Source organism: Oncorhynchus masou, chromosome 1 (assembly GCF_036934945.1).
Source record: "Oncorhynchus masou masou isolate Uvic2021 chromosome 1, UVic_Omas_1.1, whole genome shotgun sequence".
NCBI classification, from domain to species: domain Eukaryota; kingdom Metazoa; phylum Chordata; class Actinopteri; order Salmoniformes; family Salmonidae; genus Oncorhynchus; species Oncorhynchus masou.
Genome location: NC_088212.1, coordinates 53,875,754 through 53,902,125, shown reverse-complemented (window position 1 = coordinate 53,902,125; position 26,372 = coordinate 53,875,754). Strand labels below are relative to the sequence as shown.

The following is a 26,372-nucleotide window of genomic DNA, read 5'->3' as shown; positions in this document are numbered from 1 at the left end:
CTCAAATAGCACCAAGATATATTTCTGTGTTTTGCAACAGGTGGTTGCTGACACGCGCAAGCAATGTACATGCAATGAATAACATGTACATGTTAGATTGCGGTTAGGGTGTAAGGCACTGTAATTTAAATAAGCAAATTATGAGGATCCAAAAGGAAAATCCAATGGTGTTTAAATAAGCAAATTACTGTACATGTCCAAAAGTATGTGCTCGAACATATCATTCAGAAATCATGGGCGTTAATATGGAGTTGGTCCCCCCTTTGCTGCTATAACAGCCTCCACTATTCTGGGAAGTCAAATTCTGACACCGATCTTGACAAACCATTTCTTGTATGGACCTTGCTTTGTGCACAGGGGCATTCTCATGCTGAAACAGGAAAGTGCCTTCCCCAAACTGTTGCCACAAAGTTGGACGCACAGACTCGTCTAGACTGTCAATGTGCTGTAGCTTTAAGATTTACCTTCACTAAGGGGCCGAGCCCGAACCATGAAAAACAACCCCAGACCATTATTCCTCCATCAAACTTTATAGTTTGTCAGACTGCCAGATAGATAGTGAAGCACGATTCATCACGCCAGCCAGCGCTTGGCTGTGTGCGGATACTTGGCCATGGAAACCCATTTCATGAAGCTCCCAACGAACAGTTCTTATGCTGACTTTTTTCCCCAGAGGGAGTTTGGAACTCTGTAGTGAGTGTTGCAACCGAGGACAGACGATTTTTACCACTACAGCGTCCCTGTTCTGTGAGCTTGTGTGGATCACCATTTTGCGGTTGAGCCGTTGTTGCACCTAGACGTTTCCACTTCACAACAGCAGCACTTAGTAGACCAGGGCAGCTCTAGCTGGGCAGAAATTTGATGAACTGATTTGTTGGAAAGGTGGCATTCTATGACGGTGCCACATTGAAAGGCCATTCTGCTGCCAATGGTTGTCTATGGAGATTGCATGGCTGTGCGCTAGACTTTATACACCTTTAAGCAACAGGTGTTTCTGAAATAGACGAACCCACATACACTATATAAACAAAAGTATGAGGATGCAAAGGGGAATATAATAGTGTGTGTGCCAACCGTGGGCCCTGCCAGGCGGCAGAGTGTGTGTAGCAGAGTTTGGAGCGTGCGGTGGGGCATGTCAGTCTTGAGCTTCCGCAGGCGGTCTTTGGGGAAGAGCTTCATGAAGTTGTGCACATCCAGCAGGATCTTGTCCAGAGTAAGACTGCTTATGGTGTCTGGTAGGAACTTGATCATACGCCATAGACACTACACACAGAGAGAAAGAGAGAGAGAGGGGTTTAGATTACATACACAAAATCATACACAGGTCCTTGATGTCATGGAGCTCGAACTCAGTGATGTACTTGGTGGTGCAGACACCCAAGCACATCACTGAGACTGAGCTCCCTGCCATCCAGGACCACTCAGGCAGTGTGAAAGGACGGCCCAGAAAATTGTTAAACTCCAGTCAGCCTGTTCTCCCAAATTCCGCACAGCAAGCGGTACTGGAGAATCAAGTCTAACATCAACAGACCCCTGAACAGCTTCTATACCCAAGTCATAAGACTGCTAAAACGCACACAAAAAAAACACGTAATTTGCTTATACACAATCTATGCTGCTGCTACTCGAACATACACTGAGTATACAAAACATTAAGAACACCTTACGAATATTGAATTTAGCTTTGCACAACCCCTCCCTTTTGCCCTCAGAAAAGCCTCAATTTGTCATGGCATGGACTCTGCAAGGGGTCGAAAGCATTCCACAGGGATGCTGGCCCATGTTGACAACAAAGCTTCCCACAGTTATGTTGGCTGGACGTCTTTTGGGTGGGTGGACCATACTTGATACATTGAAATCGTTAAACGTGATAAAACCCAGCTGCATTGCAATTCTTGACACTCAAACCTGAGAGCTGATTGTCCTATATCGTGGAATTGAACGCTTTAGCAGGATTCTCTTCACAATTGGCTGTGACAATTGCAGCTCAAATGGGTGCAACTTTTGCTGACAATTTCAATACATTTAGGAAACAAAACATTTTAGAAGGATGGGATCCACCCAAATCATTTGGGTTCCTGGATCCTTTCACAGCATTAAGGCTGCATTAATCCCTACCATTGTGTCACTGAGTGATCAATGATTTAGCAAATGTATTATACCAGGGGCATTGGTAGACGATGTAAGTAACCTAATGTATGTCCCTCTAACTTCCCTAAATGCCTCTGCTGATCTTACAGCTATTGTATGGAGCAATCATGCGTCTACAATCATGTGCCCTAGTAGGAAGGGCAAGTCACCTTCCACTAACATAAATAACATGAGAATATCTACTTCTACTAAGCTTCCCAGAAAAGCAATGAAAACAAGCAAGCATCAAGAAAAGTTCTCAAAATAGCCACGTGAATACATGTAGCTTAAGAAACAAGGTTCATGAAATCAATAACTTGCTAGGAATAGATGACTGATATTCTGACCATCACTGAAACTCACTTAGACAATACCAAGCAAAAAAGTTACTAATAAGAATGTACCCATAAAGAAAACGACTAAAAACTTAAATCCACGGGGATTTAAACATTATGGTTGAGAGGGATGAGGCAAAAGGAACGGTAAATAAGTCTGACTGCACATCCCATTAGCAAACGTACTGAAAATGGAGAACTCGTGATTAAACTTAAATAATAAACTACCCTTTGAAACAAAGAACTTACATTTTGGGAAAAAAGGCAAACTCAGCTCCATTAAATCAGAAGGCTCCTTCATTACAAAACCGACTGATATTGTAAACTATTTTTTTACATTTTTTTTAATTCATTGGCAAGATTAGCAAACTTCCGCATGGCAGCAACAAACGCTGACATTACACATCCAAGTACTTCAGACCAAATTATGAAAAGACAAGAACCGTAATTTTGAATTCCATAAAGTGAGTGTGATAGAGGTGAAGAAATGATTGTCTATCAACAATGACAAGCTACCAGGTTGACAACTTGGATGGAAAATTACTGAGGAAAAAATTGCCATTCCTATTTGCCAGATCTTCAATTTAAGCCAACTAGAAAGTGCCCCCTCAAGCCTGGAGGGAAGCACAAGTCACTACGCTACCTAATAGTAAATCCCCTTTACTGGCTCAAATAGCCAACCAATCAGATTGTTACTAACCCTTGATAAAGTTATGGGAAAAATTGTGTTTGACCAGATACAATGCTATTTTACAGTAAACAAATTGACACACTTTCATCATGCTTATTGGGATGGACAATCAACAAGCAGAGCACTTACACAAATGACTGATTGGTTGAGAAAAATTAATAAAAAGATTGTGGGGGCTGTTTTGTTAGACTTCAGTGCAGCTTTTGACATTACCCAGAATCGTCTGCTGCTGGAAAAACTTGTGTGTTAGCTTTACGAACCCAAACCGGCTGAGCGCGTGCGCCATCATGCATACATGTCTGGTTAGACTGTAAACTCTCATTCCAGACCCATATCAAACATCTCCAATCCAAAGTTAAATCTAGAATTGGCTTCCTATTTCGCAAACAAAACATCCGCCACTCATGCTGCCAAACATACCCTTGTAAAACTGACCACCCTACCAATCCTCAACTTTGGCGATGTCATTTACAAAATAGCCTCCAATACCCTACTCAACAAATTGGATGCAGTCTATCACAGTGCAATTCGTTTTGTCACCAAAGCCCCATATACTACCCACCATTGCGACCTGTACGCTCTCGTTGGCTGGTCCTCGCTTCATACTCGTCGCCAAACCCACTGGCTCCATGTCATCTACAAGACCCTGCAAGGTAAAGTCCCCCCTTATCTCAGCTCGCTGGTCACCATAGCATCTCCCACCTGTAGCACACGCTCCAGCAGGTATATCTCTCTAGTCACCCCCAAAACCAATTCTTTCTTTGGCCGCCTCTCCTTCCAGTTCTCTGCTGCCAATGACTGGAATGAACTACAAAAATCTCTGAAACTGGAAACACTTATATCCCGCACTAACTTTAAGCACCAACTGTCAGAGCAGCTCACAGATTACTGCACCTGTACATAGCCCACCTATATTTTGGCCCAAACAACTACCTCATTCCCTACTGTACTTAATTAATTAATTTATTCTGCTCCTTTGCACCCCATTATTTTTATTTTGCACATTCTTCCATTGCAAATCTACCATTCCAGTGTTTTACTTGCTATATTGTATTTATTACTTTGCCACCATGGTCTTTTTTTGCCTTTACCTCCCTTATCTCACCTCATTTGCTCACATCGTATATAGACTTGTTTATACTGTATTATTGACTGTATGTTTGTTTTACTCCATGTGTAACTCTGTCGTTGTATGTGTCGAACTGCTTTGCTTTATCTTGGCCAGGTCGCAATTGTAAATGAGAACTTGTTCTCAACTTGCCTACCTGGTTAAATAAAGGTGAAAAATAAATACTTATTTTGTCCCCCCACACCAAACGCAATCACGACACGCAGGTTAAAATATCAAAACAAACAACCGATTACATTAATTTGGGGACATGTCAAAAAGCATTAAACATTTATGGCAATTTAGGTAGCTAGTTTGCACTTGCTAGTGCTAGCTAATTTGTCCTGGGATATAAACAATGAGTTGTTATTTTACCTGAAATGCACAAGGTCCTCCACTTCACCAATTAATCCACACATAAAAAGGTCAACCAAGTAGTTTCTAATCATCTCTCCTTCTTCCAGGCCTTTTTTCTCCAGACTTTATATTGATATTGGCAACTTTCATAAATTAGGTGCATTACCGCTACTGACCTCGTTCGTCTTTCAGTCACCAACGTGGGTATAACCAATGAGGAGATGGCCCGTGGCTATCTACTTCTTTAAACCAATGAGGAGATGGGAGAGGCTGGACTTGCAGCGCGATCTGAGTCACAAATAGAACTGACTATGTTAGCCCTTGGCAATGCAGACGCCCGTTGGCATGCGCAAGCAGTGTGGGTGCAATAATTGAATACAGATTACTCAATTTATTTTGCAACGCACGCGACACGAGCGGTGTAGTCAGCCTGTTATATTGTCGATTAAACAGAGGGTGTTCTTTAATAAGCCTCTCCAACAATCCAGGAAGATTACTTTTTTCAATCTTTATTAACAACATGCCACTGGCTTTGAGTAAAGCCATTGTGACCATGTATGCAGATGACTCAACACTACACAAGCCAGCTACTACAGCAACTGAAATGACTGCAACACTACATAGATCTGCACTTAGTTTCAGAATGTGTGGCAAGGAATAAGTTAGTCCTAAATATTTCCAAAACTAAAAGACATTGTATTTGGGACAAATCTTTTACAAAACCCTACAACTAAACAAAATATTGTAATGAATAATTTGGAAAATGAGCATGTTGAGGTGAATAATCTGCTTGCTTGGAGTAACCCTGGATTGTAAACGGTCATGGTCAAAACATTGATACAACAGTAACTAAGATGGCGAAAAGTCTGTCCATAATAAATTGCTGCTCTACCTTAACAGTACTAACAAGGCAGGTCCTACAGGCCCTAGTTTTGTGGCACCTTGACTACTGTTCAGTCATGTGGTCAGGTGCCACAAAGAGAGGCTGAGGAAAATTGCAATTGGCTTAGAACAGGATAGCAGAGCTGGCCCTCGGATGTACACAGAAAGCTAACAATAATATGCATGTCAATCTCTCCTGGCTAAAAGTGGAGAGATTGACTTGATCACTAGTTATATTTGTGAGAGGTATTGAAACACTTAAAAAGCACAGAGCTGTGTGTTTAAATGACTAGCACACAGCTCAGACACCCATGCAGAGCCCACAAGACATGCCACCAGAGCTCTTTTCACAGTCCAAGTCCAGAACAGACTATGGGAGGTACACAGTATGACAGAGCCATGACTACATGAAACTCTATTCCACATCAGATAACTGATGCAAGCAGTAGAAACAGATGTAAAAATAAACCTTATGGAAAAGCGGGGAATGTGAAGCAACAAACATAAGTGCATACGCACTAAAATATATAAACTCAGCAAAATGTTTTAAAAAAAATCCTCACTGTCAACTGCGTTTGTTTTCAGCCAAATGAACATGTGTAAATATTTGTATGACCATAACAAGATTGAACAAGATCCACAGATGGAATAATGGGGAGGGGGAGTCAAAATCAAAAGTAGCAGTCAGTATCTGATGTGGCCACCAGCTGTACTAAGTACTGCAGTGCATCTCCCTCTCATGGACTGCACCCTATTTGCCAGTTCTTGCTGTGAGATGTTACCCCACTCTTCCACCAAGGCACTTGCAAGTTGTGCCTTGGGGGGGGGGGATGGCCCTGACCCTCACCCGCCGATCCAACAGGTCCCAGACATGCTCAATGGGATTGAGATCCGGGCTCTTCGCTGGCAATGGCAGAACACTGACATCCCTGTCTTGCAGGAAATCACACACAGAACGAGCAGTATGGCTGGTGGCATTGTCATGCTGGAGGGTCATGTCAGGGTGAGCCTGCAGGAAGGCTACCACATGAGGGAGGAGGATGTCTTCCCTGTAACGCACAGCGTTGAGATTGCCTGCAATGACAACAAGCTCAGTCCGATGATGCCGTGACACAATGCCCCAGACTATGACGGACCCTCCACCTCCAAATCGGTCCCGCTCCAGAGTACAGGCCTTGGTGTAACGCTCATTCCTTCGACGATAAACGCAAGTCCGACCACCCCGGTGAGATAAAAATGTGACTCGTCAATGAAGAGCACTTTTTGCCAGTCCTGTCTGGTCCAGCGATGGCGGGTTTATGCCCATACGCGATGTTGCCGGTGATGTCTGGTGAGGACCTGCCTTTACAAACAGGCCTACAAGCCCTCAGTCCAGCCTATTGTGGACAGTCTGAGCACTGATGGAGGGATTGGGCGTTCCTGGTGTAACTCGGGCAGTTGTTGTTGCAATCCTGCACCTGTCCCGCAGGTGTGATGTTAAGATGTACTGATCCTGTGCAGGTGTTACACGTGGTCTGCCACTGCGAGGATGATCAGCTGTCTATCCTGTAGTGCTGTCTTAGGCGTCTCACACTACGGACATTGCAATTTATTGCCCTGGCCACCTACGCAGTTCTCATACCTCCTTGCAGCATGCATAAGACATGTTCACGAAGATAGATCCTGGGCATCTTTCTTTTGGTGTTTTTCAGAGTTAGTAGAAAGGCCTCTTCAGTGTCCTAAGTTTTCATATGTACTTAAGTATTTTGTCTTGCCCATTCACCCTCTGAATGGCACACACAATCCATGGCTCAATTGTCTCAAGGGTTAAAAATCCTTCTTAAACCGGTCTTCACTGATTGAAGTGGATTTAACAGGTGATCTCAATAAGGCATCATAGCTTTTATCTGGATTCACTTTGTCAGTCGATGTCAAGGAAAGATATATCCCATTTTAGCAGACGCTTTTGTCCAAAGCGACTTACAAGTCGGCTGGGGCCACTACTTTTACATATGGGTGGCCCCAGCGGGAATCGAACCCACGACGCTTGGCGTTGCAAGCGCCATGCTCTACCGACTGAGCCACACAGGACTCTGAGCAGGTGTTCATAATGTTTTGTACAGTGTACACCCTGATGCCTAGTCACTTTACACCTATACATATCTACCCTACCACTCCAGTATGCCTGCACATTGAAAATATTGTATTGGCACTGACACTGTATTTAGCTTACTTTGTGCTCTTATTGTTATTTATTGTGTGTTTTTGTTCTACCAGACTATTTTTTTTATAAAAGTACTGAAATGTGATTACCACATTGTTGGGAAAGAGCAAGAAAGGGATTTCAATGAACTAGTCCACATGACAACTAGAAAAATAAATAAACAGGACAGTGGAGAAAAAGGAAGCAATATAAAGTTGACAAATAGGTACAGTTGAAGTTGGAAGATTACATACACTTGCGTTGGAGTCATTAAAACATGTATTTCAAACACTCCACAAATGACTTGTTAAAGTATAGTTTTAGCAAGTCAGTTAGGACATCTACTTTGTTCATGACACAAGTAACTTTTCCAACAATTGTTTATAGAATTGTTTAATTCACTGCATCACAATTCCAGCGGGTCAGAAGTTTACATACACTTAGTTGACTGTGCCTTAAAGAGCTTGGAAAATTCCAGAAAATTGTCACGTCTTCAGAAGCTTCTAATAGACTTATCGACACCATTTGAGTCAATTGGAGGTGTATTTCAAGGCCTACCTTCAAACTCAGTGCCTCTTTGCTTGACATCATAGGAAAACCAAAAGAAAATCAGCCAAGACCTCAAAAATAATTGTAGACCTCCACAAGTCTGGTTCATCTGAGGGAGCAATTTCTAAACGCCTGAAGATACCACGTTCATCTGTACAAACAATAGTACGGAAGTCTGTCTCCTAGAGATGAACGTACTCTGGTGCGAAAAGTGCAAACCAATCCCAGAACAGCAAAGGACCTTGAAGATGCTGGAGGAAACAGGTACAAAAGTATCTACACTGCTCAAAAAAATAAAGGGAACACTTAAACAACACAATGTAACTCCAAGTCAATCACACTTCTGTGAAATCAAACTGTCCACTTAGGAAGCAAGACTGATTGACAATAAATTTCACATGCTGTTGTGCAAATGGAATAGACAACAGGTGGAAATTATAGGCAATTAGCAAGACACCCCCAATAAAGGAGTGGTTATGCAGGTGGGGACCACAGACCACTTCTCAGTTCCTATGCTTCCGGTTCCGGGTTGGAGCGGTCGCATTTACACTTCGGTCCGCAGGTAGTATAACTTTTCATTACATTTTCATTACATTTCATTATAGTACAACGGTCTGATTTGTCTAATCTTAGCAATTTCTTCTTAGCTAGCTACATAGCCGTCTTTGTATCAAAGATAATTGCGTAATTATCGTATTTCGTCGTCCTAACGTAGTCTACACTGCTATCTGCCCAGCAGCTAGCTAACGTCCACCGTCTAGTAGCACTGTAGAAACTATTACACTCAACTGAACGACTCGATTAGTGTAGTGTTAGCTAGCTACATAGTTGTCTTTGCTGTCTTCGTATCCAAGATAATTGTGTAGTTTAGAGTGTGTAGACTTAGAGTGATTATCTTAATTTAACGAGGTTAGCTAGCCAGCTATTTGTCGTCCTTAACGTAGGAGATACTGCTAGCTAGCTAGCCAACAGCTAGCCAACGTCTACCGAATTGAACTTCAACAACCCGGTCAACATTCCGCTTCGCTCCACAGGTAGTATCACATTTTCATTTCACTTCATTACAGTACAACGGTTTGATTTGTTTGATCGTAGCTAGCTAGCTACATAGCCATCTTTGTATCTAAGACAATTGTGTAGTCTAGAGCGATTTTCTAGGTTAGCTAGCCAGCTATTGTCGTTCTTGTAACGTAATCAACACTGCTAGCTAGCCAGCTAGCCCCCGAATAGCAGCACTGTAGAAACTATTACACTCGACGGAACGACTTGATTAGTGTAGTGTCAACAACGCAGCCACTGCCAGCTAGCCTACAAAGTCAACAACGCAGCCACTGCCAGCTAGCCTACTCCAGCAGTACTGTATCATTTCAATCATTTTAGTCAATAAGATTCTTGCTACGTAAGCTTAACTTTCTGAACATTCGAGACGTGTAGTCCACTTGTCATTCCAATCTCCTTTGCATTAGCGTAGCCTCTTCTGTAGCCTGTCAACTATGTGTCTATCTATCCCTGTTCTCTCCTCTCTGCACAGACCATACAAACGCTCCACACCGCGTGGCCGCGGCCACCCTAATCTGGTGGTCCCAGCGCGCACGACCCACGTGGAGTTCCAGGTCTCCGGTAGCCTCTGGAACTGCCGATCTGCGGCCAACAAGGCAGAGTTCATCTCAGCCTATGCCTCCCTCCAGTCCCTCGACTTCTTGGCACTGACGGAAACATGGATCACCACAGATAACACTGCTACTCCTACTGCTCTCTCTTCGTCCGCCCACGTGTTCTCGCACACCCCGAGAGCTTCAGGTCAGCGGGGTGGTGGCACCGGGATCCTCATCTCTCCCAAGTGGTCATTCTCTCTTTCTCCCCTTACCCATCTGTCTATCGCCTCCTTTGAATTCCATGCTGTCACAGTTACCAGCCCTTTCAAGCTTAACATCCTTATCATTTATCGCCCTCCAGGTTCCCTCGGAGAGATCATCAATGAGCTTGATGCCTTGATAAGCTCCTTTCCTGAGGACGGCTCACCTCTCACAGTCCTGGGCGACTTTAACCTCCCCACGTCTACCTTTGACTCATTCCTCTCTGCCTCCTTCTTTCCACTCCTCTCCTCTTTTGACCTCACCCTCTCACCTTCCCCCCTACTCACAAGGCAGGCAATACGCTCGACCTCATCTTTACTAGATGCTGTTCTTCCACTAACCTCATTGCAACTCCCCTCCAAGTCTCCGACCACTACCTTGTATCCTTTTCCCTCTCGCTCTCATCCAACACTTCCCACACTGCCCCTACTCGGATGGTATCGCGCCTTCCCAACCTTCGCTCTCTCTCCCCCGCTACTCTCTCCTCTTCCATCCTATCATCTCTTCCCTCTGCTCATACCTTCTCCAACCTATCTCCTGATTCTGCCTCCTCAACCCTCCTCTCTTCCCTTTCTGCATCCTTTGACTCTCTATGTCCCCTATCCTCCAGGCAGGCTCGGTCCTCCCCTCCCGCTCCGTGGCTCGACGACTCATTGCGAGCTCACAGAACAGTGCTCCGGGCAGCCGAGCGGAAATGGAGGAAAACTCGCCTCCCTGCGGACCTGGCATCCTTTCACTCCCTCCTCTCTACATTTTCCTCCTCTGTCTCTGCTGCTAAAGCCACTTTCTACCACTCTAAATTCCAAGCATCTGCCTCTAACCCTAGGAAGCTCTTTGCCACCTTCTCCTCCCTCCTGAATCCTCCTCCCCCCTCCTCCCTCTCTGCAGATGACTTCGTCAACCATTTTGAAAAGAAGGTCGACGACATCCGATCCTCGTTTGCTAAGTCAAACGACACCGCTGGTTCTGCTCACACTGCCCTACCCTGTGCTCTGACCTCTTTCTCCCCTCTCTCTCCAGATGAAATCTCGCTTCTTGTGACGGCCGGCCGCCCAACAACCTGCCCGCTTGACCCTATCCCCTCCTCTCTTCTCCAGACCATTTCCAGAGACCTTCTCCCTTACCTCACCTCGCTCATCAACTCATCCCTGACCGCTGGCTACGTCCCTTCCGTCTTCAAGAGAGCGAGAGTTGCACCCCTTCTGAAAAAACCTACACTCGATCCCTCCGATGTCAACTACAGACCAGTATCCCTTCTTTCTTTTCTCTCAAACTCTTGAACGTGCCGTCCTTGGCCAGCTCTCCCGCTATCTCTCTCAGAATGACCTTCTTGATCCAAATCAGTCAGGTTTCAAGACTAGTCATTCAACTGAGACTGCTCTTCTCTGTATCACGGAGGCGCTCCGCACTGCTAAAGCTAACTCTCTCTCCTCTGCTCTCATCCTTCTAGACCTATCGGCTGCCTTCGATACTGTGAACCATCAGATCCTCCTCTCCACCCTCTGAGTTGGGCATCTCCGGCGCGGCCCACGCTTGGATTGCGTCCTACCTGACAGGTCGCTCCTACCAGGTGGCGTGGCGAGAATCTGTCTCCTCGCCACGCGCTCTCACCACTGGTGTCCCCCAGGGCTCTGTTCTAGGCCCTCTCCTATTCTCGCTATACACCAAGTCACTTGGCTCTGTCATAACCTCACATGGTCTCTCCTATCATTGCTATGCAGACGACACACAATTAATCTTCTCCTTTCCCCCTTCTGATGACCAGGTGGCGAATCGCATCAATGCATGTCTGGCAGACATATCAGTGTGGATGACGGATCACCACCTCAAGCTGAACCTCGGCAAGACGGAGCTGCTCTTCCTCCCGGGAAGGACTGCCCGTTCCATGATCTCGCCATCACGGTTGACAACTCCATTGTGTCCTCCTCCCAGAGCGCTAAGAACCTTGGCGTGATCCTGGACAACACCCTGTCGTTCTCAACTAACATCAAGGCGGTGGCCCGTTCCTGTAGGTTCATGCTCTACAACATCCGCAGAGTACGACCCTGCCTCACACAGGAAGCGGCGCAGGTCCTAATCCAGGCACTTGTCATCTCCCGTCTGGATTACTGCAACTCGCTGTTGGCTGGGCTCCCTGCCTGTGCCATTAAACCCCTACAACTCATCCAGAACGCCGCAGCCCGTCTGGTGTTCAACCTTCCCAAGTTCTCTCACGTCACCCCGCTCCTCCGCTCTCTCCACTGGCTTCCAGTTGAAGCTCGCATCCGCTACAAGACCATGGTGCTTGCCTACGGAGCTGTGAGGGGAACGGCACCGCAGTACCTCCAGGCTCTGATCAGGCCCTACACCCAAGCAAGGGCACTGCGTTCATCCACCCCTGGCCTGCTCGCCTCCCTACCACTGAGGAAGTACAGTTCCCGCTCAGCCCAGTCAAAACTGTTCGCTGCTCTGGCCCCCCAATGGTGGAACAAACTCCCTCACGACGCCAGGACAGCGGAGTCAATCACCACCTTCCGGAGACACCTGAAACCCCACCTCTTCAAGGAATACCTAGGATAGGATAAAGTAATCCTTCTCACCCCCCCCTTAAATGATTTAGATGCACTATTGTAAAGTGGCTGTTCCACTGGATGTCAGAAGGTGAATTCACCAATTTGTAAGTCGCTCTGGATAAGAGCGTCTGCTAAATGACTTAAATGTAAATGGTGATTTTTTTGGTCACGTTTGAATGCTGGCAGTGCTTTCACTCTAGTGGTAGCATGAGACGGAGTCTACATCCCACACAAGTGGCTCAGGTAGTGCAGTTCATCCAGGATGACACATCAATGCGAGCTGTGGCAAGAAGGTTTGATGTGTCTGTCAGCGTAGTGTCCAGAGCATGGAGGCGCTACAAGGAGACAGGCCAGTACATCAGGAGACGTGGAGGAGACCAACAACCCAGCAGCAGGACTGCTACCTGCTGAATTTGTGCAAGGAGGAGCAGGAGGAGCACTGCCAGAGCCCTGCAAAATGAACTCCAGCAGGCCACAAATGTGTTTGTGTCTGCTCAAACGGTCAGAAACAGACTCCATGAGGGTGGTATGAGGGCCCGACGTCCACAGGTGGGGGTTGTGCTTACAGCCCAACACCGTGCAGGGCGTTTGGCATTTGCCAGAGAACACCAAGATTGGCAAATTCCCCACTGGCGCCCTGTGTTCTTCACAGATGAATGCAAGTTCACACTGAGCACACGTGACAGTCTGGAGACGCCGTGGAGAACGTTCTGCTGCCTGCAACATCCTCCAGCATGACCAGTTTTGCGATGGGTCAGTCATGGTGTGGGGTGGCATGTCTTTGGGGGGGGGGCACAGCCCTCCATGTGCTCGCCAGAGGTAGCCTGACTGCCATTAGGTCCCGAGATGAGATCCTCAGACCCCTTGTGAGACCATATGCTGGTGTGGTTGGCCCTGGGTTCCTCCTAATGCAAGACAATGCTAGACCTCATGTGGCTGGAGTGTGTCAGCAGTTCCTACAAGAGGAAGGCATTGATGCTATGGACTGGCCCGCCCGTTCCCCAGACCTGAATCCAATTGAGCACATCTGGGACATCATGTCTCGCTCCATCCACCAACGCCACGTTGCACCACAGACTGTCCAGGAGTTGGCGGATGCTTTAGTCAAGGTCTGGGAGGAGATCCCTCAGGAGACAATCCCCCACCTCATCAGGAGCATGCCCAGGCGTTGTAGGGAGGTCATACAAGCACGGAGGCCACACACACTACTGAGCCTCATTTTGACTTGTTTTAAGGACATTACATCAAAGTTGGATCAGACTGTAGTGTGGTTTTCCACTTTAATTTTGAGTGTGACTCCAAATCCAGACCTCCATGGGTTGATAAAAATGATCAATGGAAATTAAATTTGTGTGATTTTATTGTCAGCACAATCAACGATGTAAAGAAAAAAGTATTTAATAAGAATATTTCATTCATTCAGATCTAGGATGTGTTATTTTAGTGTTCCCTTTATTTTTTGAGCAGTGTATATCCAAATAACCTGAAAGGCTGCTCAGCAAGGAAGAAGCCACTGCTCCAAAACCCACCATAAGAAAAAAAGACAGACTACGGTTTGCAACTGCACATGGGGTAAAGATTGTACTTTTTGAAGAAATGTCCCCTGGTCTGATGAAACAAAAATACAACTGTTAGGCCATAATGACCAGCATTATGTGTGGAGGAAAAAGGGGGAGGCTTGCAAAGCAGAAGAACACCATCCCAACCGTGAAGCACGGGGGTGGCAGCATCATGTTGTGGGGCTGCAGTTCAAAATAGATGGCATCATGAGTTAGGAAAATTATGTGGATATATTGAAGCAATATCAAGACATCAGTCAGGAAGTTAAAGCTTGGTCGCAATTGGGTCTTCCAAATGGACAATGACCCCAAGCATACTTCCAAAGTTGTGGCAAAATGGCTTAAGGACAACAAAGTCAAGGTACTGGAGTGGTAATCAAAAGATATTTGTGGGCAGAACTGAAAAAGCGTGTGCAAGCAAGGAGGCCTACAAACCTGACTCAGCTCTGTCAGGAGGAATGGGCCAAAATTCACCCAACTTATTGTGGGAAGCTTGTGGAAGGCCGCCCGAAACATTTGACCCAAGTCAAACAATTTAAAGGCAATGCTACCAAAAACTAATTGTGTAGGTCAACTTCTGACCCACTGGGAATGTGATGAAAGAAAACCTGAAATAAATACTTCTCTACGATTATTCTGACATTTCACATTCTTAAAACAAAGTGGTGACCCTAACTGACCTAAGACAGGGACTTTTTACTCGGCTTAAATGTCAGGAATTGGGAAAAACTGAGTTTAAATGTAGTTGGCTAAGGTGCATGTAAACTTCCGACTTCAACTGTATGTTTTTCAGAAATTGGAACAGTTCTACCTTCATGATGAGTTCAGAGAATTTGGGGGAGCCAGCAGAGGACAGGAGGCTGTCCTGCAGTAGCACCAGAAGAGCACTGGAGAGAAAGAGGTGACAGAACATTAATAAACATAACAGTAACTGCCAGAAGACCATCTGATCAGTCTTCTTCAATTCTGCATCCTACAAGTGAATACACTAATACAATTTGATTGTTACAGGTCTGTTTTATCCAGTGTGCAGTAAACCACACAGGGGGGGGACCATGGCCTTACTTCTATTACAGCACATTGGATGTGTTATAACGTAGGTGCACAGGTCAAGAGAAATGTAAGTAGTTAAGGTGACTGACAGTGACACATGCAATACCGCCTTGCACACATGCCTGCATCTAGCTGATCTGAGGTGTAATCATTATTCCCAACAGTTGCAAATACACTTTCTATTGGACAAATTCAGGTCGGTCCCTCCACGTTTTAGTTTCCTTCCGTTTAGCAACTGAATCGGCGGAATAAATACACCTGTGATCACCCGCACACACAGTTCACTTCCATAGCAGCCAAATACAGCATCACTTTACATCTTGCATCTATGCGCTTTCCTCTTCTCACCTTTTCCCTTGGTCTTCAGTGCACAACACAACAGTGTGAGCAGGCGCAAAAACCTATCCAAGCCTTCATACCATAGTGGCTAACCAGCCTACATTGTCACCATATTAATCTTAGTCAACAAACTAGAATTAAACCGCGTTAGTAAACCCACAATCCAATCCTTGTGTACAATCATGCAGTAGTGTACAGCAAGCAGTTACACGGGCCGGCCCTGGTAACAATGAATTAATAAAACCAGAAGCTTATCTTGACCTGGAAGTTTCAGTGTTTGATAGCTAACAAATATAATTTCTGAGTCAGGTTGTTGAGTTGGACAAATTAGCTGCATTAGATAAGTGCTGCTGCTTGTCCTAAGTTTCTCCTGGAAGTCATTATAAAATCACTAAGTCGATGGAAGGGGGTGAGAACCATGAGCCGCCTAGGTTTTGTATCGAAGTCAATGTACCCAGAGGACAGAAACAAGTTGTCCTGCGGCAACACCATGGTGCTATCCTAGAGGGTGCTGTTGAGGCTACTGTAGAGCTTCACTGCAAAACAGTGTTTTAATCAGTTATTTGGTGACGTTAATATATTTAGTATAGTTATCTAAAAAAAAGGTAACATTTATTGTTTCACTATTTAAATTTCAAAACCAGTAGAATTCTCCTCCCGACACACACCTGAGAATGTTGGTCTGGTCTGAGGCCTCGAAGAGTCGTCTCAGCAGCATGTTAACAGAGCGGATGAGCTGCTGTCCCTCCTGGCTCTCCTCTATCCGGGGGTCCAGCAGAACTGTCACCAGACCCTGGACAACGTCCTTAAGCACCCCCATGGAGGCTTCCCTTGCCAGCCGCGCCACACCAAACAACTAGGGAAAGATGGTATAATGTACACTATTATCATAAGTAGACCCTGGCGGAAATAATGTACAAATATGTTGTTTTTGTCTTACTCTCAATCATCTTAAAATGCAGTGTATTAATTTGTGTGGCTGAACTAAGCCCAATTTATTCAACTACAATCTCGATCACATAAGTCTATATGAAAGATCTAAAACAGACAATCTTAAATATGAACAAAAATAAAAACCAGAATGGGAAATGATTTAATTAAATAGCTACAACCATGTTTGTGATATTAATTGCGCTCTGTTACAGTTTATTAAAAATGTATTGGGAAACACTGGCTGCGGTTTTATTTTATAATTATTATTATTATTTTTTTACATAACTACTGCTCACTTAACTACAATATCTAAGTCTAAACCATGCTTGAAACTCCAGTTCTAACTGAATTTGTAAAACAATGCCACTCGCACAATTGGAGTAAATAAGTTGGACCCCCACTAACAAAATCCAAAACAGCTTTTAAGTTCTCGCGATTTCATTAAGAATCACTTACCCTGACTGCTTTTCAGAATAAATGTTTCCCTAACTATGGCTCTCGCAACTTGAATGAAAAACACAAGCCGACTAGGTATGTAGGTTAACTATTCTACTATAGGGTTGTCTGATTTTGTTTTAATAACATTGCAACAATGGAACTGGAAAGTTGCATAAGCTTTGAATGACTTTGCAAGCAGCTACAGTAGGCTACACATCGCTGTCGGAGTTGGGAATACAATTCGTAGAACATGCCTCAAACCAGCCCCCACCCTTGAGATTTTCATTGCGGATCTACACTGGTCTCAAAAACAACCACCTGAATCCATGACGGAAAGCCATCGCAGTGACGGAGATCTTTAACCCCTGAGTATTGCAAACATAAGCACAACACAGACAGTCTTCTTAGCTACTGAGTTATATGCAGATATTTAGGCAAGCATATCAAACAAGCAGTCAAAATAGCAATGTAATGTTACTTTCTCATCACTTGAGAGCATTGGCTCGTTCTCTTTTCAGCAACTCACTACGATATGTCAGCATACTATGGAGATAATCAAATAGTACACAGTCTAAAGCAGTAGTTGACAAATGACATAGTGAATAATAGTGCACAAGGCTATGCAATACGAACTCGCCCATTATCAGACTGCTTATTGTTCCGGATACATGTTTGGTTGCCCAGAGGTGGAACAGCTAGGTAGCCTACTCATTGAGAAGTAAAATAGCAGTTAGTTGGGCCTGTGGGGGGTTAAAACAGTTCTTTGCCACAACGCAGAACTCAAGTGGGGAGTTACATGGAGCCATCTAGGAAAGATCTAAAACAAGAGAGACAGACATGAAGTTTAATGTCTTTTTATCATCATTGCAACCATTGGCTAAGCACTAGGCTTGTTCATTTTTCAGGATCTCTGGCTAGTGGCAACGATATGGCAGCAACTAAAGATTAGCCTACACCACACAAAACAATGGCTGTTTTTGCTCCAATGCAATGTGAAGGGAAGGTCCTGCTTGTGCAACTGCAATATCCATTACAGACAGGTTGTATAGCCTTCATAATATAATTGATCTAGCCATCTACAGTGGGGGGAACAAGTATTTGATACACTGCCGATTTTGCAGGTTTTCCTACTTACAAAGCATGTAGAGGCCTGTAATTTTTTATCATAGGTTCACTTCAACTGTGAGACGGAATCTAAAACAAATCCAGAAAATCAGTGTATGTTTTAAGAAATTAATTAGCATTTTATTGCATGACATAAGTATTTGATCACCTACCAACCAGTAAGAATTCCGGCCTTCACAGACCTGTTAGTTTTTCTTTAAGAATCCCTCCTGTTCTCCACTCATTACCTGTATTAACTGCACCTGTCTGAACTCGTTACCTGTATAAAAGACACCTGTCCACACACAATCAAACAGACTCCAACCTCTCCACAATTGCCAAGACCAGAGAGCCTTGTAAGGACATCAGGGATAAAACTGTCGACCTGCACAAGGCTGGGATGGGCTACAGGACAGTAGGCAAGCAACTTGGTGAGAACTGTTGGCGCAATTATTAGAAAATGGAAGAAGTTCAAGATGACGGTCAATCACCCTCGGTCTGGGGCTCCATGCAAGATCTCACCTCGTGGGGCATCAATGATCATGAGGAAGGTGAGGGATCAGCCCAGAACTACACGGCAGGACCTGGTCAATGACCTGAAGAGAGCTGGGACCACAGTCTCAAAGAAAACCATTAGTAACACACTACGCCGTCATGGATAAAAATCCTGCAGCGCACGCAAGGTCCCCCTGCTCAAGCCAGCGCATGTCCAGGCCCGTCTGAAGTTTGCCAATGACCATCTGGATAATCCAGGAGGAAAAGGTCATGTGGTCTGATGACACAAAAATAGAGCTTTTTGGTCTAAACTCCACTCGCCGTGTTTGGAGGAAGAAGAAGGATGAGTGCAACCCTAAGAACACCATCCCAACCGTGAAGCATGGAGATGGAAAATTTTTTTGGGGATGCTTTTCTGCAAAGGGGACAGGACAACTGCACCGTATTGAGGGGAGGATGGATGGGGACATGTATCACGAGATCTTGGCCAACAACCTCCTTCCGTCAGTAAGAGCATTGAAATGGGTCGTGGCTGGGTCTTCCAGCATGACGACCCGAAACACACAGCCAGGGCAACTAAGGAGTGGCTCCGTAAAAAGCATCTCAAGGTCCTGGAGTGGCCTCGCCAGTCTCCAGACCTGAACCCAATAGAAAATCTTTGGAGGGAGTTGAATGTCAGTATTGCCGAGTGACAGCCCCGAAACCTGAAGAAGGTCTGTATGGAGGAGTGGGCCAAAATCCCTGCTGCAGTGTGCAAACCTGGTCAAGAACTACAGGAAACGTATGATCCCTGTAATTGCAAACAAAGGTTTCTGTACCAAATATTAAGTTCTGCTTTTCTGATGTATCAAATACTTATGTCATGCAATAAAATGCAAATGAATTACTTAAAAATCATTCAATGTGATATTTTTGTTTTAGATTCCGTCTCTCACAGTTGCAGTTGAAGTGTACCTATGATAAAAAATTAGACCTCTCCATTCTTTGTATGTAGAAAAACCTGCAAGATCGTATCAAATACTTGTTCTCCCCACTGTATACACTGGAAAGCTTGTTCAAATCGTCATAGGGTTTTTATTTCAGCCGTTCAGAAATACGAGGTAGAGACATAGGCTACATTATTATGGTTCAGAAGGGGGTGAGTAAAGAGAAACAAAATAGGTTTCCAGAGGGGCGTGAGCGAAAACTCTATTCCCAGTCACGGCATTAAAAAAGATACAATAGACGTGCCCTTTTTTCCTGGTAATTTGTAAGCAATTACAGCAATGACAATGAACAAATCAGAACTGATCCTTGCATAAATGTTTATACAAAAAAAGTATAATTCCAGTTAATCTTAAAGACACAGCATCCCAGTAAGAGTAATTACAGCTTTTGCAGTGCACAACACTACGCAGTCAAAGCAGTACATGAAATAAATGGTATTACTGCTCCAACTTAGTGTGCTCTTCAGTTATCTTAGGGCAACAATGCACAGCAGGATAGCAAGCAAACATGGGGTGTGCCTAACTGATGTGGACGTGTGAAGGCAGGATAAATGGGAGCAGCCAGGACCCTTGTAGTGATGCAAGGCTTCAGTAAATCACTAATCCCCCCCATGTGCAAAATCAGAGCTCTCCTACCACGTAACAAGACGGAGAGGCCTCCTCTAACTCCAGCCTTTTAGGCAAATGATTCCAATTGGAGTGCAGTAGCAGCTTGTAATTAGTACAAGTTGAAGAAAATGGATAACATATAACAGCTGTATTACATTTTCTATCAAACCTGGCTGAGATGTCTTAGAATACAGTTTATTTTGTTTTCTTCCCCTATAATAAAAATACATTACCAAAGATATGTGGACACCTGCTCGAACATCTCATTCCAAAAGCATGGACATTCATTTGGAGTTGGTCCCCCCTTTGCAGCTATAACAGCCGCCACTCTTCTGGGAAGGCTTTCCACTAGATGTTAGAACATTGCTGCGGGGAATTGCTTCCATTCAACCACGAGAGCTTTATTGAGGTAGGGGACTGAAGTTGGGCGATTAGACCTGGCTCGCAGTCAGCATTGTCAGTCATTCCAAAGCTGTTCGATGGGGTTGAGGTTAGGGCTCTGCAGGTCAGTCTAGTTATCCCACACTGAGTGACAATTATTTTACTGTTTTTGTGACATCCAAATTGGTAGTTATATTCTTGTCCCATTGCTGCAACTCCCATACAGAAGTGAAGGTCGAGAGCCACGCGTCGTCCGAAACAAGATCCTGCCAAGCAACACTGCTTCTTGAGACAGCTCGCTTAACCCAGGAGCCAGACGCGTCAATGTGCCAGAGGAAACGTAGTAAAACTGGCAAGTGCCCGGCCCGCCACAGGAGTCGCTAGAGCACGATGCCAGCCAAACCCTCCCCTAACCCGGACGACGGTGAGCCAAATTGTGCGCTGCCTCATGGGTCTCCCGGTCGCAGGCGGCTGCGCCACAGCCCATGATCGTACCTGGATGTGTAGTGATGCCTCAAGCACTGCCTAAGACCGCTGCAACACTCAGGAGGCCCTGACAAATCATTTCTATATAGCCCTCACTTTGTGCATGGGGGCATTTTCATGCTGAAACAGTGAAGGGCCTTCCCCAAACTGTTGCCACAAAGTTGGAAGCACAGAATCTAGAATGTCATTGTATGCTGTAACATTAGGATTTCCCTTCACTGGAATTAAAGGGCCTAGCCTGAACCATGTAAAAATAGCCCCAGACAATTATTCGTCCACCAAACTTTATATTTGGTACGATGCAGTCGGGCAGGTAGCGTTGTCATGGCATCCGCCAAACCCAGAGTCATCCATTGGATTGCCAGATGGTGAAGCGTGATTCATCACTCCAGAGAACGCGTTTCCACAGTCCAATGGGGGCAAGCTTTACAACACTCCAGCCGACGCTTGGTATTGCCCATGGTGATCTTAGGCTTGTATGCAGCTGTCGCCGAACAGTTATTGTGCAGACGTTGCTTCCAGCAGCGGTTTGGAATTCTGTACTGAGTGTTGCAACTGAGGACAGATTTTATGCCCTACGGTCTTCAGCACATGGCAGTCCCGTTCTGTGAGCTTGTGTGGCCTACCACTTTGCGGCTGAGCAGTTGTGGAAACGTCTAGGAGCAACTTCACAATAACAGCACTGAATTGACTGGTTCCGCTCTAGCAGGGAAGAAATTTTATGAACTGACTTGATGGAATGGTGGCATCTCATGGTGATGTCATGTTGAGTCACTGAGCGCTTCAGTAAAGCCATTCTACTGCCAAAGTTCAACTATGGAGATAGCGCACACAGCCATGCTATTATACACCAACAAGTGTGGCTGAAATCCACCCATTTGAAGAGCTTTCCACATACGCTATATATACACACAAAAGTATATTGTACCTACAACTCAATAAAATATTTGTGTAACCCCTTTGGGCTAGGGGGCAGTATTTTGACATCTGGTTGAAAAGGATGCCCAAAGTAAAACTGCCTGTTTCTCAGGCCCAGAAGCTAGGATATGCATATAATTGGTAGATTTGGATAGAAAACACTGTCTTTATCGCCGTGAAAGACAATGATTCTCCGTGTTACATGTTACCATTTATTTACATACAGTGCCTTGCGAAAGTATTCGGCCCCCTTGAACTTTGCGACCTTTTGCCACATTTCAGGCTTCAAACAAAGATATAAAACTATTTTTTTTGTGAAGAATCAACAACAAGTGGGACACAATCATGAAGTGGAACGACATTTATTGGATATTTCAAACTTTTTTAACAAATCAAAAACTGAAAAATTGGGCGTGCAAAATTATTCAGCCCCTTTACTTTCAGTGCAGCAAACTCTCTCCAGAAGTTCAGTGAGGATCTCTGAATGATCCAATGTTGACCTAAATGACTAATGATGATAAATACAATCCACCTGTGTGTAATCAAGTCTCCGTATAAATGCACCTGCACTGTGATAGTCTCAGAGGTCCGTTAAAAGCGCAGAGAGCATCATGAAGAACAAGGAACACACCAGGCAGGTCCGAAATACTGTTGTGAAGAAGTTTAAAGCCGGATTTGGATACAAAAAGATTTCCCAAGCTTTAAACATCCCAAGGAGCACTGTGCAAGCGATAATATTGAAATGGAAGGAATATCAGACCACTGCAAATCTACCAAGACCTGGCCGTCCTTCTCTAAACTTTCAGATCATACAAGGAGAAGACTGATCAGAGATGCAGCCAAGAGGCCCATGATCACTCTGGATGAACTGCAGATATCTAAAGCTGAGGTGGGAGACTCTTTCCATAGGACAACAATCAGTCGTATATTGCACAAATCTGGCCTTTATGGAAGAGTGGCAAGAAGAAAGACATTTCTTAAAGATATCCATAAAAAGTGTCGTTTAAAGTTTGCCACAAGCCACCTGGGAGACACACTTCCAAACATGTGGAAGAAGGTGCTCTGGTCAGATGAAACCAAAATGTAACTTTTTGGCAACAATGCAAAATGTTATGTTTGGCGTAAAAGCAACACAGACCATAACCCTGAACACACCATCCCCACTGTCAAACATGGTGGTGGCAGCATCATGGTTTGGGCCTGCTTCTCTTCAGCAGGGACAAGGAAGATGGTTAAAATTGATGGGAAGATGGATGGAGCCAAATACAGGACCATTCTGGAAGAAAACATGATGGAGTCTGCAAAAGATCTGAGACTGGGACGGAGATTTGTCTTCCAACAAGACAATGATCCAAAACATAAAGCAAAATCTACAATAGAATGGTTCAAAAATAAACATATCCAGGTGTTAGAATGGCCAAGTCAAAGTCCAGACCTGAATCCAATCGAGAATCTGTGGAAAAAACTGAAAACTGCTCTCCATCCAACCTCACTGAGCTCGAGCTGTTTTGCAAGGAGGAATGGGAAAAGAATTCAGTCTCTCGATGTGCAAAACTGATAGAGACATACCCCAAGCGACTTACAGCTGTAATCGCAGCAAAAGGTGGCACTACAAAGTATTAACTTAAGGGGGCTGAATAATTTTGCACGCCCAATTTTTCCGTTTTTGATATGTTAAAAAAGTTTGACATATCCAATAAATGTCGTTCCACTTCAAGATTGTGTCCCACTTGTTTTTGATTCTTCACAAAAAAATACAGTTTTATATCTTTATGTTTGAAGCCTGAAATGTGGCAAAAGGTCGCAAAGTTCAAAGGGGCTGAATACTTTCGCAAGGCACTGTATTAGGGTACATGAGGTTTGATTATAAACGTTGTTTGACTTGTTTGGAGAAGTTTATTGGTAACGTTTGGGATCCATTATGGAGGGAAACCGGTGGATTGTTGAATGAAGCGTGCCAGCTAAACTGAGTTTTTGGGGATATAAAGGACTTTATCAAACCATTTGTGATGGAGCTGTGACATTTTGGAGTGCCAACAGAAGATCTTCAAAAGGCATTTATTTTATCGCTATTTCTGACTTTCGTGGCGCACCTGCCTGGTTGAAATATGTTTTTCATGGTATTGTATGTGGGGCGCTGTACTCAGATAATCGCACTGTGTGCTTTCGCAGTAAAGCCCTTTTGAAATCCGACAGAGGCTGGATTAACAAGATGTATGACACCTGTATTTTCATGAATGTTAAATATTTATATTTCTGTAATTTGAATTTGGTGCTCTGCAATTTCAGATGTTGTCGAGGTGGGTCGCTAGCGGAACGGCAGAAAGGTTCATTGAAACGGCTTCAATTTGGGCCAAATAGGAACAATCTCAATTTAAAATTTCTCAATTACAGCAAATCATGCTATTAACACAATTCATTTATTTTATGACAGCCCTAACACACAAACCTTTCGTCCAATACTCACTGTAAGCATGTTTCCAATGGCACAGCTGTAGAGTTTGAAGATGTCCTCCCTGGGAAGGCGTGTGTCAGCCATGTGTGTGCTGTGGGCCAGACGGAGCTGGAGGGAGGTAGCAATGAGGAACTGATCTGTGTGACCAACCATCACCTCCGCAATGCTTTCCTGACGGAGCACCTCGTCTATCTACAGGGGGAGAAAGGGGGGTAATGGAAATACAACTAAGTGAGGGTGAGAGAAAGAAGAGATATGGGTGAGCATGTGGGGGCATTCATGTGTGTACAGTCGCATACAAGCGCACACACAATAGCACATCTGTGTACACAAATAAACTAAACCTTTGGATTTGTAGCAGAAAGAATGTGTGTGTACCTGTGCAAGGGCCTTCATGCTAGTGTTAATATCACCAGAGGCCACCTGGGAGATAACCAGGTTGATGGTGGAGGAGGGACCTGCATGCAGCTCATCAAAGTGGGTGGGAACTGGGCGAAGTCTGTGGAGGAAGGACACTGTCACAGAGGCACAGGACGACAAGTGTAGTGCAGTGCTTGGGCTCTGACATGTAGTGGGTGAATGGGTGAGAGCGTATGTAACTTAGTTGGGCAAGAGTTGCTTGCTGAGTTGCAGCGTTTGTCAACTCAGACCTGGGTTATGAGATACTTTTGATAATATAGTGTTGGTAATGTATGTAGACACCTGCTCATTTAACATCTCATTCTAAAATCATGTGCATTAATATGTAGTTGGCCCCCTCTTTGCTGCTATAATAGCCTTCACTCTTCTGGGAAGGCTTTCCACTAGATGTTGGAACATTTCTGCTGGGACTTGCTTACATTCAGCCACAGGAGCATTAGTGAGGTTGGACACAGGCTGAAAGCCTTATCCACGCACTTAAAGGTCACATACTGTCCACATACTTCTGTATATATAGTGTTACTGTTTGATGCACCAGGTCAGGCAGCTTACTGACAAAGGGGTGTGTAGTAAACTCTTACTTGGGCTCTGGGATGATAACAGGGTCTAGCAAGTCCCCCAGTTTGTGTTTAACCAGATCAGGCAGCACAACAGAAGTTTGGTCACTCTCCAGCTGCTCCAGCAGATCCAGGTCCAGATGGAACTCCCCAACAGGGCAAACATGGGAGGGCTCAGCCTGCTGGGACTGGACCAGAGCGTTCAGACGGATCTGACTGGAAGGGGGAGAAGAAAATAAGGGCAGACAAAAAAAGCTAAACATTTGAAATCACGTCTGTGCCAGTATTACTTAAATGAACCCACAAAGCTTTCATCTTATTGTTAAAATATTTCAATGTCAAAGGAACACAGTCAAATAAGGTAGTAGAAAACATAAGTGAAAAGGTGGGTGAAGAGATTACAGCTCGAGATACAAGTAATGTATTCTCGGTACAGATGAATTGAGGGGAAGGTTGCATACCTGAGTTTTATAGGGGGTTGCGCTCTGTTGGAGGGCTTCTGTGGGAGGCTGGCATTGGGGTGAGTGGGCAGAGCCTTCTCTTCCCCCTGTTTGGGGGTAGGGGCTGTGGAGGTTAGGGTCGTCTTCTTCGCTGAGCGTTTGATCCTCTCCTCCAACATGCTCATGTCCTTCTCCGACAGCTAAAGAGGACAAAGCGCAGTCGGACTGATCGACAATGGCTACACAGCAGTTGGACTGCACCGAAACATTGACAAATCACAACTCTGTGCAGAGCCCTTCATCAACCGATCCCCAGAAACACTTAGGATATGACACCAACACTTGTAAGCACAATTTAAATTAGAGATGTGACAAATGGACAACTTTGTGTGAGGTTTAAACCGCCATAAAATTTCATGTCAATTCACAATGCAGAATGGTCCCATTTCGTATATGACCACCAGGGCTAGGCAATTAAATCTACCACAGTCATATACCCTTGAAAGTGCCTTGGCTATGGCATGTTTGTCTGCAAGGGTACACTGCAGCTTTTTAAA

The 26,372-nt window shown here is 44.7% G+C and overlaps 1 protein-coding gene across 1 annotated transcript in view; it reads right to left on the bottom strand.

Annotated features, from left to right (window-relative positions):
• The window catches only part of LOC135546395 (cytoskeleton-associated protein 5-like), a 96,038-nt gene that overhangs the window by 4,040 nt on the left and 65,626 nt on the right, over positions 1 to 26,372 (bottom strand). The window contains exons 32-38 of the mRNA XM_064974781.1: positions 25,837 to 26,015; positions 25,400 to 25,591; positions 24,777 to 24,897; positions 24,411 to 24,590; positions 16,262 to 16,449; positions 15,013 to 15,088; positions 1,075 to 1,263 (exon numbers count right to left, since the gene is read on the bottom strand). Coding sequence (XP_064830853.1) covers positions 1,075 to 1,263; positions 15,013 to 15,088; positions 16,262 to 16,449; positions 24,411 to 24,590; positions 24,777 to 24,897; positions 25,400 to 25,591; positions 25,837 to 26,015 — 1,125 coding nt within the window. The remainder of the gene's footprint in view (positions 1 to 1,074; positions 1,264 to 15,012; positions 15,089 to 16,261; positions 16,450 to 24,410; positions 24,591 to 24,776; positions 24,898 to 25,399; positions 25,592 to 25,836; positions 26,016 to 26,372) is intronic.